The sequence below is a fragment of the Leucopleurus acutus genome, assembly GCF_964270905.1.
Source record: "Leucopleurus acutus genome assembly, chromosome: 9".
NCBI lineage: Eukaryota > Metazoa > Chordata > Mammalia > Artiodactyla > Delphinidae > Leucopleurus > Leucopleurus acutus.
In genome coordinates, this window is record NC_139144.1 from 65,269,630 (window position 1) to 65,290,214 (window position 20,585).

Sequence of the window (20,585 nt, forward strand, 5' to 3'; positions counted from 1 at the left end):
TCTGTTACTAGTAGTCAACAACATCTATCAGTAGGCACTTTCAAAAACAGAGTTTCCTTATGATTGATTTAGACAGTTGATATGTTCTTTACTTGGGATGGATATGAAGGAAAGGGTACAATACTGAGATAGACTCCCACACAGCATACTTGTGTCTTCAGGAAGGGAAAGAGAGCAGTAAGACATGGGCGTATAAATGAAAGTCTTCACCCATTTGAAATATGTCTAGGATAACTAGGTTGCTTCTACCATTGAGTAGTAGAAACATTTGTACTTGGTAACCTTGTTGGAAGATGTGCTATTCGGGTTTATGTCTGGCTGCATATAACAGAATGCCTAAATAGGGTGGCTTAAATAAGGTACAGGTTTATTTCTTTCTCATGGAAAAGAAGTCCAGTAATGGGCAGTCCAGGGTTGATTTGGCAGTTCCAAAGTCATCAGGGACTCTGATTCCTTCTCACCCAGGGTCTTCTGTTGGTCTAGGATGGCTTCTGGAACTCCTGCCCTCACATCTGCAGCTGAGTCAGCCCACTTAACGATCTTTCCTGGAAGCCACATCCTGAACAGCTTCCACTTACATCTGACTGGCCACTCCAAGCTGCAAAAGAGCCTGGGAAATTTAGCATTTTGGTTGAGCACTTTGTTACTTAGGATAAAATTGGACTCTTTTTTAGTAAAGAAGAACTGAAGAATCTTTACTGGGTGGGCAACAAGCAGCCTTTTGTACTCTCACTAAGTTGTGGAAATTCTTATTCCAAACAGTGTAATATTGGTGGGAATGCCTGGTGGCAATTGTAGGTGGTTCTTCTCTTTGTGAGACAGCTGATTCATGTGACATCATCCAGGTGCTTTCTATATTTTCAGTCAGCCATCCTCAGTGTGGGGGGATGTTTCCTCTCAGATGTGACCTCAGGGTCACAGGGTGATTTTAGCAGTTCCAGGCATTATGTGCAAGTATGATTTCCAGGGAAGAAGAGAGATATTTCTCCCAAGTGTCCCCATTTATTAGGGAGGACTAGCTTTCCCAGAAGCATGTACCGGCATGCCGACTCCCACCTTTCCTCACCTCACATCTGCTAGGATTAGGCTCCATGATCACGACTAAAACAACAAAAGGTCAGGGGAGAAATCATCATGATGGGATTTGACCAATTCAATAACTTTGAAATGAGGTGAATGCCTCAACAGAATTAGTGTTCTGCCACAAAGAAGGAGGAGAGAAGAATGGATGTTAGGGGGACAGCCAATAATCTGCCATATATATATATGTATATATATACACATATGTATGTGCATTATTTATGTTTCTTATTTATTTAGGATCTCTATAACTTGTTCTTAATACCTCATTATACACTATAAACATTTTTTAAATTGTGAAATTTTCAATTATAAAGAGAAAATGAATATGGTCAAAATAATTCAGACAGTACTGAAAGCATAAACCCCAGGTCTTAGTTCCACTAGATTATTTAAAGGTAACCTTTATTAAAAGTTTTTGTGTATTCTTTGAGAAAATTTTCCTGTTTATATAATTGTTTTTACACAAATACATGTGTATTAGAGACATTGTACTACATCTTGCTTTTTTTAAATCAATAACATATCTAGGATTTCTTTTCATGTCAGTATATAAAGATGGACCAGCACTCTTATTTAGAGTTTTGGGTTTTGGACCATTGCACAGTATTGATATACCATAATTTAGTTAACTATTTCTCTATTAATAGAAATATAATTTAGATTTAGGCTGCTTTGTTTTTAATAATTACTAGCAACAGAGAAACTCCTTGGGCATGTCTATGAGTATTGGGTAAATGTTTGGGAGTAGAATTGTTAAGTCACAGGGTATATGAATTTTACATTTTTTTGGTGAATTTTACATTTTGATAATTATAGCCAGTTTACCTTCAAAAGAGTTGTACTCTTTTTGGTTTCTACCAGTAGCTAAGGATAGGGAATTGAAATTCCTGACACTGGTCAGTCAATGGGTCACATCTTAGCTAATATCTTTGGAAAAAGAGACAGTTTTTCTTTCTAGTAATGTAGAAGGGAAAGAATTAGCATAAAGCTTCTCATTCTGTAATGCCTCAGTTTTTTTTTCAACTCGTGAGTATATTTTTGATATATGGTATAGATAAACCTTAAAACAACTATATACAGCAAGTTTTACTTTATGAGTAAATACATTTTTTTCTCTTAAAATTACAGGTGTATGGCCTATGACTGAGAGAGAAGATGACCTGAAAGTCTCTGCCGTGGTTTCTCCTAACTTTGATTCAGTATCTGTAGGTGTATTTGCAGACTTTCAAAGGGTTTGTGATAGTGGCGGACTCTGATAAATTGGGATCAAAATGTATTGGTTTAAATTCTGGGCCTCCAAATAGAAACTTTAGGGAAGATAAGTTTTAGGCTTTGTTACTTATAGAAAAAAACATTTCTGAGTTCTTTGTGTAATAAGAAGTTCCTTAGGCAGGATTTCTGTCTTAAAAAAGGGGGAGGGAAGGGAAATGGTCAAAGAGGTTCTCAACATTACTCTGAATCTACCTACGTTTTTTAAAAAAACTTTTTTAGTACTGAGTATTGAGATAATCCTAATCCAGATAAATAATACTGACCCCACTAGATTTTTGTTGAAGGTTCAATGAGATAATGTTTATGAAAGGCATAGCTCAGGGTTTGGTAATTTATAGTCTTTAATACATTTTGGTGGTTGTGGTGGGGAAGTAGTTTAAGAATAGAGTTGGGCCAGGAATTATTTTTTCTCTCATTTCTATCTGTGTGACCCAGGGCAAGGTATTCAATTTTCTTAGTCTCAGTGTTCTCATCTGTAAAATGGGAATAGTGATAGAATCCACTTTGTTGAATTATGGTAATTAACTAACAAATCATTATAATAATAAAATTACATTTTAATTCTTTTAAAATGATCATCACCACCACAACCACCGCCACCACCACCTGCATTCTACTTGTCTCCTTCAGTGCCATATCCTTAGTGCCAGTCACATAATGGGTGTTCAGTATATATTCACTCTATAAATGAATTAATAAAGCTGAGAAACAAGAAAGGACTGTCCTTGGTTACGTTACCCCATCTCTTTGTTTAGTCTTCTGTACGCACTTGTTAGATTATGGTTGGTTTTCTCTCACTGCCTGCAGTTTGGGCAAAATATATTAAGTTTATCTATATCTGTACCAAAGTTGATCAATTTAGGAAAGTGATTGAATTCACTGTTTTTTACTCTGTGTGGAATTTATGTCATACAATTTTTGCTTAGGAAATGACTTTGATATTTACGTATCACAGCATAATATAGTAAGTAGTTCCATAAGCTTTTCAAAGATTAATCTTAGTATAAACAGCCAACCCAAGTTGTGATAAACATTAACATTGCCATAGTATAGTAAGTTGGGTATACGTAAAAGAAGTAGGACTATATATGAAAGAAACATTCACCCAGCTGAGTCACATAGTAGAGGTACTGTTTAAACATTGGATATTCAGCACACACCATTTCTCACTCTACCTGAAGGGTGTAGTCTGAGTGGAACATTTTTGCTTAGTTAGCTGACAAATGTACACACATTTTCTTGCCTTGGGAATGATTCTTTTTTTCCTTTGGGCAACTTATATAATTTTTTCTAGGTTCTCTTAAACATAGGCTATTTGGATTGAAATTCCCTTTCTGTTCTTTAGCAACTTTTGATCTTTCTGAGGAAAGGCCTTATGTAATAGCACTGTATTGTAATATATATTTCCCTATCAGTAACCTGGAGTGTTTTTTCCTCTTAACTAGATGTCTCTTTTCAGCTTCATTTCCCCTTCTTACTATTTCTTTCCTTCTAAAGAGATTCTTGAGAGTATCATATTCATCCCATTGGAAAACATCAGTCCAACGATTTAGGTGGCTGTGATGCTATGCTGTCTTTGTAGAGCTACTTCTCTCTGGCTGTAATTTCATGTTTCCAAAGGACTTTTGTCCCTGAAATATCTAGGTGTTTAGATATGGATTGAAAAGAGCAGGAAACAGGAGATGTTGGTTTCTCTTCCAGAACTGCCGACAGCTAAATGTAAAACATTTCCTGGATTTTAGGTAATACTAGAGCAAAAAGCCTGGCTTAATATTTTATTTTCAATCATTGTTATGAAAGCACACATCCAAAAAATAATATAATTAGTGTTAGAATGGGGGATTTTATAGAAGAGATAAACATCGCTATCCTCTCTTCTTGACTGAGAAGTTGGATCAAAGTTCATATATAGTTTCCTATGGAATCATAAATAGAATATGAATCTCCCAACTCTTAATTATGCTGATGGCCATTACATCATAGTGATCCCCACTGCTTAGAAGTGATTTAATTTTTCTTAGTAAAATAATTCCAAATAGGTTAACAAAGTACAATGGATTTATTCATTGTTGGACAGAGACTTCATGATCTTAATTGTTCCCTCAGGAATTCATGTGGGTATTATTAGAAAATATGTTATGCTTTGATCTTATTCTATTATAGAGTGACCATATTTTCCTCTCAACCTACCACTCTAAAAAAAAGTTATAAATTCTAAGGAAATGTTTGCTCTATTATATTATATTCTGAATTCTTTAAGAGATAGGACCAGGTAACCAAGGCTGATGCGCAAAGAGTAAAAGAGTTTATGATATGCGCTAGGAAAAAAAATACACTCCTACTTTTGTTTTATTTTCTAGATGTAAGGCCACTCAATCTTTATATCATTAGTTACATGTCTTAGATATCAATACATATTATTAATCAGAATAAAACATACCTTTGGCAAGCTAAAAATACAAGGACCTAAAAGAATGGTGTACTGTTTATATAGAAAATATACAGAAGTCTTCTTTTCTATAATATAAAGAATGAGTAAATAGAATTAGTTTCAGTTTTTAAGGACATTTGGCAATAGAGTAGTTTGATAATAAAATATGTGAACTTTTCTTCCCTTTTTGGAGTCGTGGGTTTTTAAATATTAGCTTGTGACTTTCCCAATGAAGCCATCCAAAAAGCCACACTGACTCTTTTAGTCTGCCATCAGAGTGATAAATCCTTTATAGTTTTTTTTGCTGGTGAGAAGTATGTATCACACCTACTGTGTTTACTCATTTATGTGCAGTATTGAAACTATTCTTTCCTTCTCTTCTCAATTCTGTGTTTACAGCAATCTACTGATGTTGAAGTGGGAGCTGACCTTGTCCCTTCAGTCACAGTGAAGGTATTGTACATAGTTCTAGACTGTAATGTGCAAACAATATCACACATTTCATCACATCTGCCACTTGTCACCCTATAAGTAGCTTATGGAAATGTAAAACAAACACTTGGTGGGCAGAAGAACTAATAGACATTTACCAGAGAGAACATCAAAATGGCCAACAGACACATGAAAAGATGCTCAACATCACTGGTCGTCAGGGATATGTGCATCAAAACCACATGAGATATCACCTCATACCTTAGAATGGCTGTCATAAAGAAGACAAGAGACAACAGGTGCTGGTGAGGATGTGGTGAAAAGGGAGCCCTTAAATATTGTTGGTGGGAATGCAAGTTGATCCAACCACTTTGGAGATCAATTGGAGGTTCCTCAAAAAATTAAAAAAAAAATCTGTATGACCCAGCAACTCCACTTCTGGCTATAAACCAAAGGAAATGAAAATAGTATTTCCCACGAGAGATATACACTCTCATGTTTATCGCAGTATTAGTCACAAAATAGCCAAGATGTGGAAACAACCCAAATGCCTATCGATGGATGAATGGATAAAAAAAGATATGGTACATATACACAATGGAATATTATTCAACTATGAGAAGGAAGGATATCCTTCCATTTGCAACAACATGGATGGATCTTGAGCACGTTATGCTAAGTAAGATTAAGTCAGACAGAGAAAAACAAGTCCTGTATGATATCACTTATATGTGGGAATCTAAAAAAGTTAAGCCTGTAAAAAACAGAGGGTAAAATGGTGCTTACCAGGGGATTGGGGGCAGTTAAGACTGATGATGTTTAAGGGCACAAACTTGTAATGAGTAGTAAATAAGCCATAGAGATCTAATGCACCGTATAATGAATATAGATAATATTGTACTATAATTATGTAATGTGTAATAATATCACTGCCTTGGCAATCATATTGCAATATATAAATGTATCAAAGTAACATGCTGTACACGTTAAATGTACACAATGTTACACATTAAATTTATTCAATTAAACAAAAGATTTCTTGGTTAAAAAGTTAAGAAAAAGAAAAACCCAAACACTTGACATTTGTAAGTTTTCCTCAGCCTTGAGTAGTAAATAGATAGCCTTTATTGTTTACTACAAATATAAAACTAGTAATTGCATTTATAGCAATATGTATATAACAAAAAATTGTTATGACTTATTCCTACCATTAATTAAATGTGTAGTGTGATTAAGGGTCTTTTTTCTAGAAACAAAATTAGTATTTAAATATACTAAAGGAATTGTGTCATCACATTCATAGTAGACCAAGCAGTTGATTGTATTATCATATATATATTGGGGAATCATATGAATGTTAATAATATCTTTCTTCTATGTATGATTATGTGTGTGTTTGAAAAGAATTTCCAGCCATCTATCTGCCATAGTATTAACTTTAAATGGATGTATTTATGGCAAGAAAATATTAAATGAAGAAGCCACAAAATAGAGTAGTGACAAATTGATAGTCCCCAAAAAATAGAATATGAAGGATGTGGTTTTGGTTAAGATTTTTAGTCCTGCCATTGTAGAATTTTAGAACTAGAACTCAAATGTAGAACCCTCTTAAGGCATTTAGATTAAAGTGTGGTAATAAGTCAGCACATTATTAAGCTGAAAATATTTATCACTGCCCAGACTTTGGAGCCAGGGAAAGTTGTGGATCTTGGCGATTTGCTAAGTCAAAACTTGGACAGGGCTTTATATTTTCTTAGATTATGGGTTGCTGTCCTTGGAGGAGTTTGACAGGGCACCAGGCTTTACCAATTGTGTTCGCTTATACTAGACCCAGCGGGTGGCCCAAGTGTGGGGATCTTTGGTAGAATTTGAAGGGAGCCCAATCTTATAACAGTTTCCTAAGCTAATTTTTTTGGATTCTTGCCACTGGTAGCAAGGGTGGTCTTTTCCCAGTCTCCATTCCCCCTGTCCAATCAAAGGCTCTATCCCATTAATACTTCTGAGTCTGGAAAAGCATTAGTGGCAAGAAATCAATCATTTAAGAAAAAAAACCCAACAACCCTGTAGCGTTCCAGGAATGATCTATAGACTTCTGTGTAGGGAAATCTCTTTTATATCTATCTACTGATATTGTTCTGACACATAACATAATAATTCAGGAGCACACTGCAAATTGCAAAAAGAAATCTTGTACCTAAACCAGATAACTTTGCTCATGCTAATTTTTTCCCTCACTACTAGTTACTGCTATAAATAAATACACATTTCCCTCCCATGCCGTTCTTAAGCTTTCATGTGTAATAGCCACCTTAAAATGGTGGCATGACACTATTGGAAAATTCTCCTTCATTAGGAGAATAACATTTAACTATGTTTGAGAATGGCTAAGTCACAGCTCTCTTCCTTATTGCCATTATAAAAGAATGGGAAAGAATGTGACACACAAGAGTTGCACAAAATCAGCTGGACTTAAGCAGCAGACACCATGACTTCCTGATTCTGCCTGACAGTTCCTATACAAATTTCTGTTATAAATCTCTCCTTATAGCCTTTTATAACAACAGCAGCCAAGATATATAACCATGGAAGTTTCCATCATAATAAATCCTGTTAATTGAGAAAATTTTTCCATCCGTTCCAAGTGAATGAAGATGTGGCTACCTTGAGTGTGTGTGCGTGATGCGTGACCATCTATCTATTGCAGGCAACTAAGGCAGAGTGGTTGTTAATACCTGGCCTTTGGAGTCATGTTTATATATCTAGGATAAAAATTTAGTATTATGTTTCCTGAGGATCATATTTTATTTTGTTAGAAATGGAAAATAGCATGGAAAATTCAGATATTAATTTTCATATTTCCCCCTTAATCTATAATTATTTTTCTCTTAAAATATGAGGTTTATGGTCTAGCCAAGTCTTTAACTCTTTTTTTTTGGCTCAAACACAACTCTTCTTTGTTACTGTAGTTATTTTTGTCACACATCTTCTTGATTCACTTTTGAAAGTGCCTAGTCCATTGTTGGGATTCAATAGATCTGTGTATGAGAGTTATCACCATTGATCTTGCATCTAAACTAAATGCAAGCACTTGTAACAATGTAAAATTGTACGATTGTTGTCTAAGTACATGTTGTTATGCCAGGCAGAGTCAGAACGTCTGCTGTCTTAAAAATGGCTTATTCTACCTTAAGGATTTTTCATTTTCATTTTTAAAACTAACCTCTCACGAGATGTTCCTGGTCATAGTTTTCAGCTCTCTTGCACATATTGGCTGGATGGTCTTAGACGTATTATTGAGCTTCTGTGAACCTCTATTTTTAAACTGTAAAATGACGGTACTTCTTCATTTGCAGAGTTATTTTGGGACTTAACCACAATTGATTAAGAGTGTGGGCTCTGGATTCTGACAGACAGAAGTTAAATTATGCTTCTTCCACTTATAATCAGAGTAGCGTTAGTCAAATTATCTAGCTTCTCTGAGCCACATTTTTCTCTTATGTAAAATGGTATATTGTGATAGTACCTGTTTCACAATGTTGTAATGATTAAATGAGATAATACACATAAATAATTTATTAGCATGGTTTCATGAATATAAAAAGCTGCTAATGGTTATTATCATTAATTTTATTTAAAAATATATGTACAGACCAGCATATTATTGTTAACAGTAAAATATTGAAATTGCGTTCTGTTTATTTAGTGGAATAGCTATCATGTCTACAGCACATGCGTACTTTCTTCTTCCCATAATTACCATCAGTGTTTTATTAAAAAGGTATTATGCTTTTTATAATGGTCAGATATCATTACAGAATCTTTGTGGTATGCAGATTTCCCCCCATGTATTCCCAGGGCTTATAAAGTAAAAATTGAGGGTTCATTGTTCATTTGCTGTGTTTATTGTACTTATTTGCATCAATAGTTGTCCTTTAAAATTTTTACTTTGCAAGTCAAAAATTTTGTGCTTATTTTAAGTTGTACAGAATATCCACATCATTTAAAATTAATATAAGACATTTACTGAATCTAATTATATGTGTATAATGTTTGTGGGCAAGATGTATATTCTTGTATATTGTTTATCTATAGTATGTATGTATATATATATAATTAAGGAATAGTTGATACATGCCTTTTACCTAAGAGAAAATTCAAAATGACTTTTCTTAAAAATTAAGTATGCCCTTGCATTATGTCAATTAATAATGGAATGTATCTGTCTCATATACTAGAGTCTAGTAACTAGACTAAATTATTCCATAGCAAAGGTGCCATGTATAATAGAAGAGTGCTTCTCAACTCTGGTTGTAAATAGCTATCACCTGGGGAACTATTAAAGCAATACCAATACCCAGGTCTACTCCCAGAGATTGTGATTTAGTTGGTCTAGCAACTCTACCTGGCCAGTGACTGTGATAAATCTGGCTTACCATGTGGATAAACTCATCCAAAGAGACTGTTCAAAGAGGCTGGGGCTTTTAGGAGACAAAATCCAAAGAGAGAATGTTCCCAATGGAAGCCAGATCTTTAAGCTTTTTCTTTGATGCCCCTAGCACTGTGGCCCATTAAAGATCCTTGGGCCTGATGGATTCTATTGACGTTCCTCCTCAGGGTGAGTGAGAGAAGTCCTGGCCTTCTCTACCCATACCCACCCTATTTCTCAGTCAAACTGTTAACCCAGAATTCATAGCTATTAACTCTGACTGGAATGGGAATTATCATTCCAAGCATCATCAACTAAGAGCACCAGTTTGGAAATGCAGCCAGCTTAGAAATGCAGCAGTCATTATTGCCATTCTTCGATATTTTCTAGAATTAGTTATGTCAGGTATTTTTGTATTAAGCCGTGGAAGAAAATGTAGTGCTTTGATATGTATTTAAACTATTGATAGTAAATACCTACCTAGGAAGGAAATCTTTAGAGCGTAACTTGTGTAAAAGGTAATATACTTATACTAGATAAAATAAATAATTCATGATGCCACATCTATACATGTAAAGAAGAATGAACACATATAATATTTCATGATGTAATTATTCACCAGACATGAGGGCAGATTTTTTTGGTCTGCTTTTGAGAGAACATTTTTTAGTAGCTTTATTGAGATATAATTCACATACCATACAATTTGCTCTTTTAAAGTGTACAATTCAATGATTTTTAGTATATTTGCAGAGTTGTAGAATGATGACCACAATTTAATTTTTGTCCCTCCAAGGGAAACCCCATATTCATTAGCTGTCACTTGCTGTTCTCTCCATTCCCCCACCCCCAATCCCACTACTATCCCAAAGCAACTACTAGTCTATTTTCTGTCTCTGTAGATTTATAGATTTTCCCACTCTAGATATCTCATATAAATTGAATCATATAATATGTGGTCTTTGTGACTGGCTTCTTTCGCTTAGCATAGTGTAATGTACCCATGTTGTAGCATGTGTCAGTACTTCATTTCTTTTTATTATTATTAATATTATTAAATATTATTCTGAATAACATTTCATTGTAGAGATATACCATATTTTATTTGTCCATTCATCAGTTGATGGACACTTGGGTTGTTTCTAGTTTTAGCTGTTATGAATAGTACTGCTATGAACATATGTACAATTTTTTGGGTGGACATATGTTTCATTTCTCTTGGCATGGAATTGTGAGGTCAGATGGTAATTTTATGTTTAAGTTTAAAAGAAACTGTCAAACTTTTTTCTTGAATGGCTATACCATTTTACATTTCCATCAGCAATTTATGCAGGTTCTAGTTTCTCTACATTCTTGCTAACACCTGTTTTTGTCTGTCCTTTTGGTTATAGCATTTAAGTAGATGTGTAGTAGTATCTCATTGTGGTTTTACTTTGTATTTCATACAAAGATTTTGAGCATTTTTTCACGTGCTTATTGGCTATTTGTACATCTTCTTGGAGAAAAGTCTGTTCAACTCCCTTGCCCAGTTTCTAACTGAGTAGAACTTTTTAATCTACTACCTATGTTACAGGTTATGTTTTGTGACAGCTCATTTTTTTTTCTCAGATGGTATTTCCTAATTATTTGCTAATGATTTTTTAAGTAGTTGTGATATTCTATCAATTTGGAAAAAATGTAATTTTTTTATTAATAACGATTTCTATTTTCTCAGGTCACACTGCAGAATCGAGTGACGTTACAAAAGATCAGATTATCGGTCTATGTACAACCACCTTTAGTATTGACTTGTGATCAGTTCACCTTTGAATTTATGGGTAAGTGTTTTGTTTTGGCTTAAAGTCTATCATGGTATGAGGTTTTTTTAAATTAATTTTTTTTTTATCAGTGGGTTTATTTCATGACTATATTTCTTGTCTGAATAGTGAGACTGGTATCTTCCTGAAATCAATGATTGTGTTGTTTTGCTTATATTTTCCCTCCAAACATCAAGCATGGACATTCAGTGAATGGCTGTTGAGTTGAAGTAATTACAGATTTTCAAGCGCTTTTCTTAATAATTGTACTTAAATGCTATATTTTGGAAGGCTTTTTTATTGGTGTTTCTCTAGTGAGCTATTTATTGAATCTGTAATGTTTGAAGAAAGAATATTGGCTTTGGAGTCTGGCCTGAATTTGAATCCTGGCTCTGACACTTAATGTGTAACCATGGGCAAGCTACTTTAGTAATTACTTGGAGCCTCAGTTTTGTTTTGTTTTAATATGCAGAAAGGGGATAATGATATCTGTGTTACAGAACTGTTTTAATTAGAATTTAATCAGAAAATTAATTGGACTTAATTAGAAAATGAATCTATGTAAGGTAACTGTAATAATGCCTAAGATTTCTTTGCATAGGGTCTCTCTTACCACTTACATCCAGTTGTCATTAGTCCTGTTAAAATGATTTCTGAATTATCTTTCAAGTCTTTTTCTGTCTTTCTTCAATGCTACTGTTCAGCTGGGAACCCTATGTCTTATTCACAAAAAGCAAGAACATATCTCTCTTTTTTCCTTTTTATAACCAACCCCTACCTTAGGTGCCCGACAGATAGTAGAAACTCAGTAAGTATTCATTGAATCAGTGAATGAGTGATTGAATGGTTGAGGTAAACTTGTAGGTGATATCTCACTTTATTTTTTAATTTTTCACAGTACTTCCAACTTGTCTTTCTAAAACACACTCTGGACCATTAATTTTTCAAGTTAAAAACCTCTTATAGCTCTCTAATGCAGGTTGGAGGTCAAATACATGAATATGGAAGGCTATGCACAATCTGCCAAGTTGCCACAGTTTTAGTTACATCCATATCCAATTCCCCCTTCCGTTTTCTCCTGCAGTCTGTGTTCTAGCCATGATAAGGTACTATTTCCCACTCCCAAGTTCTCTTGCCCTTTGCGTACCTTTTGCTTTGTTCATGCTGCCTGTTCATCTGAGTAAACAGAAGCAGTGGTGTAGAATGTTAGGTACTCTTGTTCTGGAGTCAATTCCCAGCTCTGTATTAGCTACATGACCTTGGGCAAGCTTTTTAATCTCTTTGTAGCCATTTTCCTCATGCACCAAAAAATGGGGATAATAATAATACCCACCATGTAGGGTTGTTGTGAGGATTAAATGAGTTAATCTATGTAATTGTTATGTAAAGTGCTTAAGACAGTAGCTGGCATGCAGTATATATCTAATTTTAACTGTTTGTTAATAATAATTGTCCAAAATTATGTAATATATTATTTTTCCATTGCTTATAGCACCAGAGATGACTAGAACAGTAGGCTTTTCTGTTTATCTGAAAGGAAGTTATTTACCACCTGAATTGGAAGGAAATGCTGTTGTTTCTTATTCCAGACCTACAGGTAAGCATATAGTTGTTCATGAATTTACAAGCCTAATCACTTCTTTTAAGTTATTGGAGTTATGAGTTAAATGTTTAAGTGTTTAAAATGGGAAAACACATTGTAAAATATTATTAAATGAAAAAATATTCTTTTCTAGTGTTAAATAAAAATGTATGTTCAAATTACTTTGATGTGTTATGAATAATTAGTGTTAGTCTATTTAGCTGATTTCCATATGTAATGTTTGATTCTATCTTTTCAATTAATAGCAAATATGATGTATTTTCATTCCCACTAGAAGAATGTTATCTAGTCAGACTTCATGTATTTGAACTAAAGAGAAAAACCTAGTCTGAATTAGTAAAAAAGACTATTATGGGTTGCTGTAATATTAAGTCAGTCTTCAGAGTTTCAAACACTGCTTTAGTGATTAAATAAAACTATTATCTTACATGTTAAAATATTTAAGAACAGGATCTGTATTATTTCAAGAAACTCTTAATAGATCAAAAATGTTATCTTTAGTCCAGTTGAGATCTAATTATTATAAATTTCAACTTGGGTTCAATTTTATAGTTTTGTGTGTGTGTGTGTGTGTGTGTGTGTGTGTGTAGTGAATTTTTCATAGTAACAGTTTGACAATTAGTTGATTGATAGAATAAGAATAATTAGTTATTGCTTTTTTTAAAAAACGTTTAAATGTAGTGTAACTGATAGGGTATTTCAACAATGTTGCATTTGTGTTTTTTAAGCATTTCTGTACAGTTTTCTTAATTTAAAAAGCTTAGAGATGCCTTATTCATATTTTTTTCTCTCTGTTGATACCTACTTTGCTTACTTAGCAATGTTTTTATGAGACTGATGCAACTACCTACTGTGCTAACAAGGCACCTTGGCAATGTTTTTAATAATAGTAGTTCTTATTTTGTCTAAGTGAATTTTCTGTTTTATGCATTGACAACTCTATGCTTGGAGGTGACTTTGTAACTTTAGTACATGTTTTCAAAATCTGTTTCTCCTTCTTTGTAAGTTATTTTGCTTTAAATTATAAAAAAAAAATCATTTCTGGCCAGAAGTGACCACTTTAACCATTTACCTGTATTTTCAAAATTTGGGGTAACATAAATATTTTATGGTTAAATGGCTTTGCGAAAGCTGGCTTTGGAGAGAAATACAAATCTTCTGTAAGGGATCAAAGAATGATGGACTTCTTAGTTGGATGTTTCTGAAAAGAGCATTGAAATGTTCAGTGTTATTTTAATTTTGAGTTGTGAAATAAAAAACAGGAAATGTTGGCTAAAATCTCTAGATCATTTACCATTAATTGAACATCTCAATAATCATAGGCATGATTATACTTTTTATCTTTGTTACACCTTGTGTATGTAGTTATAGAGATTGTTGATGCCTTAATTCAACTAGTTATTTCATTTGCTTTCAAGGAAAAGTAGTGATAGCGGTTGAAAATAAAGAAATGGATTACCTAGCAAGTGGACAAAAGGCTTAAAAATTCATTACAAAGTTATAAAATCATTCAGTGAGCTTATGGTTGCACATACCATTTTTAGCTATTATGCTTTTCTAAAGACAGAATTTGAAAGACTATAAATTGTTACTAAACCAAAGAGCATAGGCATTAATTGGTTGAAAGTTAATTAGAAGTTAAAGTAAAAACAAGTCTATAAAAGTAAAAGAATACCAAGACAAGCTGAAAAAAAATAGACATTGTTCCATAGTAGTATCTATTAACTAAAGTTATAATATAAGCAAGACTAACTGGAAATATTAATATTATATATTTGTCTTTCACTCAAATTTTTTCCAAAAAATTCATTTAATGCTCTTGATGTCATTTACATATTGAGTCTGGTTTGCTTTTGGCTAGATCATGTATCTTTACCTCTTTTTGCCACATTTATACTGGAATAACACCCTTTCATGGATTTCTGAGAATGGATGAAATATATTGTTAGATTTCATTTATTCATGTTACATTCTTCAATTGTGAATTGGCTTATCTTTATTGGAGGGCCATTTAAATCATCTGTAAGAATCTTCAAAATTTTAAATTATATTTTAAGCAGATATGTGTTGTAATTTTATAACAGATTATTTGTTACATTTTCTACCCTATCCCTTTTTGAATTGCCTCTGATGGATAGATCGAAATCCTGAGGGTAAGTGAAAAGATAATTTAGAACAAAATGAATTTCAGAACTGAAATTTGGTCAGTTAATTCAATTGGTATTATACCATGAATGAATTCTTTTTATGGACTACTGTTTTAACTATAGCAACCTCTTTAGGGTGATTCAGTGCCTTGATCTGGCTATGGAGAAGCTAGTATATGTTTCCACTTATAGATACTTGTTATTCATTATTAGTTGTTTCAAAGTCATGAGAAACAATGAAGCTCCATGACTTTTTTGAACAAAACCAAAGGCACCACTGACAACTTATTTTTGTAAGTCATTGGTGATTTACCTGTATGCTCAGTTATCTTGGTTTGCTTAAAAAGAGTAAGGAAAAAAATTCTGAATTCTAAATTGTATGATTCTGTATACCCCAAAATATTCACCTCTTTGATCAGAATGCCATGTGTACTCATTCTATGGGCCTATTTCTTGTCTTGTTAGAATTTGTGTGGGAATATCATCAAGGGACTGACCCCTTGAACTTGCCTGGGTCAGTGTTGTCACCATTTTGTTTTCCCCAAATCCTTTGTTTATTACTCTGCTATAATACTTATCATACTATGAATTTCATTAAGTTTGTTCCTTAGGTTCCCCTAGTAGATTTTTGAGCTCTTTAAGAGCAGGGTTCAAGTACTTAGGATTGTGCAGTATCTGGTTATATGACAGGTACTCTATAAGGATCTTCTAGTTTGATTATTTTTCCTCCTAGACACAGACTTAATGTGATGGTTTGTCTTAGTTTAATAGCCATTTTAGATTAGTATTAGATAATATTAATTAGTAATAATTAGATAAATAAAATACTTAAAAATAATGGCATTATTTACTCATATAGTTTTGGTGGTGCCAACAACCTGAGTTGCATAGTGTCTGGGAGGTGAATATATATTTATATGAGAAATATTTTAATAGAAGTAAGCTTTTAGCTTAATAGTATAAAGTATGCTTGTCAAATTAGAATTTGGGTTATTAAAAATAATTTTAATAATGAATATTTACATTTTACTTTGCAAGATTTCATGTAACTGATAAGATTTTGCAATAACTTTTATAAAATACAATATTATTATTTAAATTATTTGTTTTGAGTTTTAAAAAAATCAGTAAAGGTTATTATTGAAAGGAATTTATTTCCTCTTACTAAAAATTCAGATCAAACCATGAGGGAAAAAAATCACAATATATGGAAATTTTAGTATTTCAATGCAAACCTGAAGCTGGTTTTAATAATCTCTTATTATATATTTTAAAATTATAATTAAGCTTCAGGGAGTAGAGTTGAAATATTCAGCTTTACCTAGTAGGCAAGAAAATAATATGTTGTCACTTAGATCTTACTTACATAAGGCTTCAAATTTCAAAGACTTTTCCATTTTATTGGCCTGATCTGTTCAGGCTGTATTGCAGATAAGCAGTCCTGCTTTTACATATGGAAAAAGAGAAGCAAACGAGGTTTTATGTTGTCCCATAAGAGTTTGTCTCTATTATTTCTGCATTAAAGTTACATGACATGGGCAGTGTAAAACATGACTGCAGATGGAGCACAGTACGTAGCCAGACATAACAGGAAGGGATCAAGGAAGTTCTGGCTACCAGACATTGCTACTGCTTTGGGGTTCCTTGTTTTCAATAAGAAATGACTCTAGCAGGCCCCTGGAAAGAGTTCTAAAGGCATTATGTAGATGTGTAATATATAGATATAGTTATTCTACTCTGGTATATAAGTTCTTTTTTCTTTTTTTTAAAGCACATTTTGGCATCCCTCTTGACAGTGATACTGGTCTCTTGGGTGTGCCAGGGGTAATTAGAATTCTCTTCCTGGAAAAATTGTTCTGTCAGGAGTGATTTTGATCTGAATTTTCTCTCTAAGTGTTAAATAATTTTGTGATTAATTGCACCATGGTAGTTGCGACTATCCATTTCCTCTAGTAGGCTAGAAGGGGAAGTGTTTGAAGGAGAGGTGATTATATTTGTTTAAAAACTGTAGGAAAAGTCAGTGTGATGAGTGAATAGGCCAATATTTGAGTATTACAAATGACCAAATTCTTCTTTTCTCTCAGCATTATATTCAGAGAGTTGAATAAGCCAAATAGAGACTGTTTTGCCAACTAAATATCACTGATGGTAGGCAGTTAGGATCAGTTAGGCTCTTTCAACTGAGTTGAAAGCTATCCTACTAGCAACTTTGGAAAGTCTTTAAGTGCAATATAATTCTTTCCTTCCTTATTACAGATACACATATGCATATACTCACACATACCTCTACATGTTTCTGGCTTCAGGTTCTTAGCTACAGTTATAGCCTGAAGAGTAACTGGTAGCCAAATCTGCATTCCAAGTTTCTTAAGAAAATGTAAATCTCAATAGAAATGTGCCACTGATAAACTCCATGTCTAAATACTAGACATTATATTTTGAAATGTTCGGGTTTTAATTTGATGGGAAGTAATATAAAATATTGGCAGTATAATTTTTCTTTTTAAAGGTATGGTTTCCTTAAACAGGTTTCTAAAGGATTTCATACTCTTTTTTCCCCCCCAATGGTAAAACTTTTCAAGCTGCCATCATTTAAAAAATAGCCATAATCATTTTATTAAGTATGAGTGTCATCATTTTTCAAAGTAATGTTTTCCAAATGTCCTGTGAAACAGGTTTACAATTCCTGGAGAGAAAAGAAATTCTGGAGGGGTTCTTCAAATCTTAGCAACTGCAGACCATTGCCCTGGTGTGTGATATTGTCATTAACTGACTTAACTGAGCTGTGAATTGAGTTACAATGTATTTCCCTTCTTGGGTTTATTAGTGCTTGCAATCCATTTGTTTCAATTTCTGAAACATTTATACACCACCAGTTTCTTTAGCTCTGGGTTCTTGGAGTTTTAGGGTAATAATCTAAGTAACATAAGGCTAGTGTTGTTGATCATGATTAATTTTGTTTCACCACAAATTCAGTCAGTACCTGGTCCAAGTGAAGGAGAGCCACAGTTTCAGCAGTGTAGTTTTAGAAGAGCATTTACAGCCAAATTTTATTTGAACAATTAGCTCAGACTTTGGTTGAAAGTACATAGAAGATAGCTTCTCTTTGTGCATGTACAGGATTGTCAGAAGATGAAGCATTTTTTCCCTGTTATTCTATTCATTGAAAATGAAGGAACTGGAACTAGGTTTCAGTTTCCTTGTTCTTTCCAGACTGCATCTATTAATTGAGGCTGTAATTTATATATTGTAGAGGAAAAACATTAGTAGGTATATTTCCATAATTTGGGGATATATGGAATATATGAAGTTGGAAAAAATAATGCTTTGTAATATTTTTTGTAGTGTTATTGATAGTTGTGGTCTGAGCAGTAGCTTAGATCACGTTACCATAATATTTTGAGTCAAAACATTTCATCATTTTAAAGTACAAATACACATGCCTCTAAAACCTCACAAAATGTCAGGAAATAATACCCTGGGACTTCTCTGAAGAGACACCAGTTATAGTTTGCATCTAGGATTCCAGGAGAAGTGAATTTAACATCTGTTGGTTATGAGCAAAAAATGAGCTATGTAAAATTTGATGGATAATAGATTATGTTGAAGAGAATGACAGATATGCTCCACATGCTCTGAAAAAGTATTTAATTGGCTTCATGTATCAATATGCTTGCCATTGTTGATCTCTTACTATCCTAGTGAATAAGTAGTTCTGAAAAGTGTACTCCCAGCTTGGTTATAGAGTAAACCACACAACTCCAATTGGCATTAACAAAATATATTGCTAATTCTAGGAATCCTATTTGGGATCATGTCTCCAAACTTTACTGCTTCCGCTTTTGCTATTTTTAAGCTGCTCTCTGACTCCACCGTAAAGAAATAAAGGAATTAATGTGTGGCTTTATCCAGTAGAGTAGAACATTTTAAGTTTTCCTTTTTTCTACAGTAGTTTACTAAGATATAGTTTTCTGTATATTATCTTTTGTCTTACCCAGTCAAAAATAGAATCCTAGTATAAAAGGAGAGAGAACTAAAGTTGTAGAATTGCTTTACTTGATTTATAAGTAGAGAGCTTAATTTGCTTTGGTTTCAGTTTCATTCTTTGTAAAAATATTAAAAGGAATGATTTTTAAAAACTTTAAATTCTGATATAAAACTCTTCATTGTTATTTATTTATGCAGTTACTTATTTCAATATACCTGTGTACTTTCTGAAAAAATTTGAGAATTGAATGACTATGTAAGCCTTTCAAAATGTTGCTTAACAGTGATATGTAAAGTTAAATGAATTGAGAAAAATTCAATTTGTATGAAAGTAATATTCTTCATATTGATGTGTAAAATGACATTAGAATGAACTTCATTAGAACTTCAGTAGGGCAAATTCTGCTTTCATGCTCATAATTTATTGCAAATTGTTAATTGTATTTTGAATCTTCAATAAGTAAAAAAACAAAATTAAAAAATTCGGGGGGTAAAGAAATGATTAGATATGGTCATATAGAGTCTTCCTGATACAAATTTCATATTCTTTGCTCGTTTTAGCGGATAGTCTTGGGTTAGGGCTAGAGCTCTGAAGGTCTTAAAGACAGTTCAGTAATTGAATATAACTACATATAATGTTTTATATAGCATTCAACTGTGATGATTTTTAAAATATGATATTACTATTAAAGGCAGAGTTTACCCCTATGCTTCTTTTTAAGATTTTATTTTTGCCTTGTACTTTTTGACAATAAAGTAAAAACATAAATTATGATAATGCTTTCCAGTTATTTCAGTTATGCTAAATGAAATGGGCAGGTAACAAACATTTAAACTAAGATATGTTGCTACTATGTACTACTATTAGTAGTACAATATTTTTCTTATTTGTCAAATTTATGAATATATGTTTCTCTTTATTTCAGGCATTCCTCGAGTTAGCCAATGTAAGTTTAGACTTCCCCTGAAATTAATCTGCTTACCAGGCCAGCCTTCAAAAACTGCAAGCCACAAACTAACTATTGATACCAACAAATCTCCAGTCAGTCTTCTCAGTCTCTTTCCAGGTAGGACTCTTGAAGTAACATGCCTGTAACATCAGAAATGTTAAGAATTTAGAATGGAATCCTTCATCAGCAGGTAATGATGGGGTAATTATCAGATAATTGTTAAGTCAGAATATAAAAGTGCCTCAAGGATTTTTTCGTTCTGTTTGCGGGTTCAAAGGAAATAGCTTATATCAACGAGGTAATAAAGCGTACCTTTTAAGTTTGATTAAAATTATTATAATCATTATTTTGCTTCAGTATTCAGAAATGAAAACATCAGATGTTTCTTTTTAGACTGTGGAATTTTTTGGCTTGGAATGTAAATATTTATTATTCATCTTTATTGTAGGTTTTCAAAT

General features: G+C 33.1%; 1 protein-coding gene across 1 annotated transcript in view; it reads left to right on the forward strand.

The window, feature by feature from the left end:
• The window catches only part of BBS9 (Bardet-Biedl syndrome 9), a 448,956-nt gene that overhangs the window by 174,597 nt on the left and 253,774 nt on the right, over positions 1-20,585 (forward strand). The window contains exons 11-15 of the mRNA XM_082846142.1: positions 2,212-2,288; positions 5,186-5,239; positions 11,359-11,461; positions 12,933-13,037; positions 20,104-20,244. Coding sequence (XP_082702268.1) covers positions 2,212-2,288; positions 5,186-5,239; positions 11,359-11,461; positions 12,933-13,037; positions 20,104-20,244 — 480 coding nt within the window. The remainder of the gene's footprint in view (positions 1-2,211; positions 2,289-5,185; positions 5,240-11,358; positions 11,462-12,932; positions 13,038-20,103; positions 20,245-20,585) is intronic.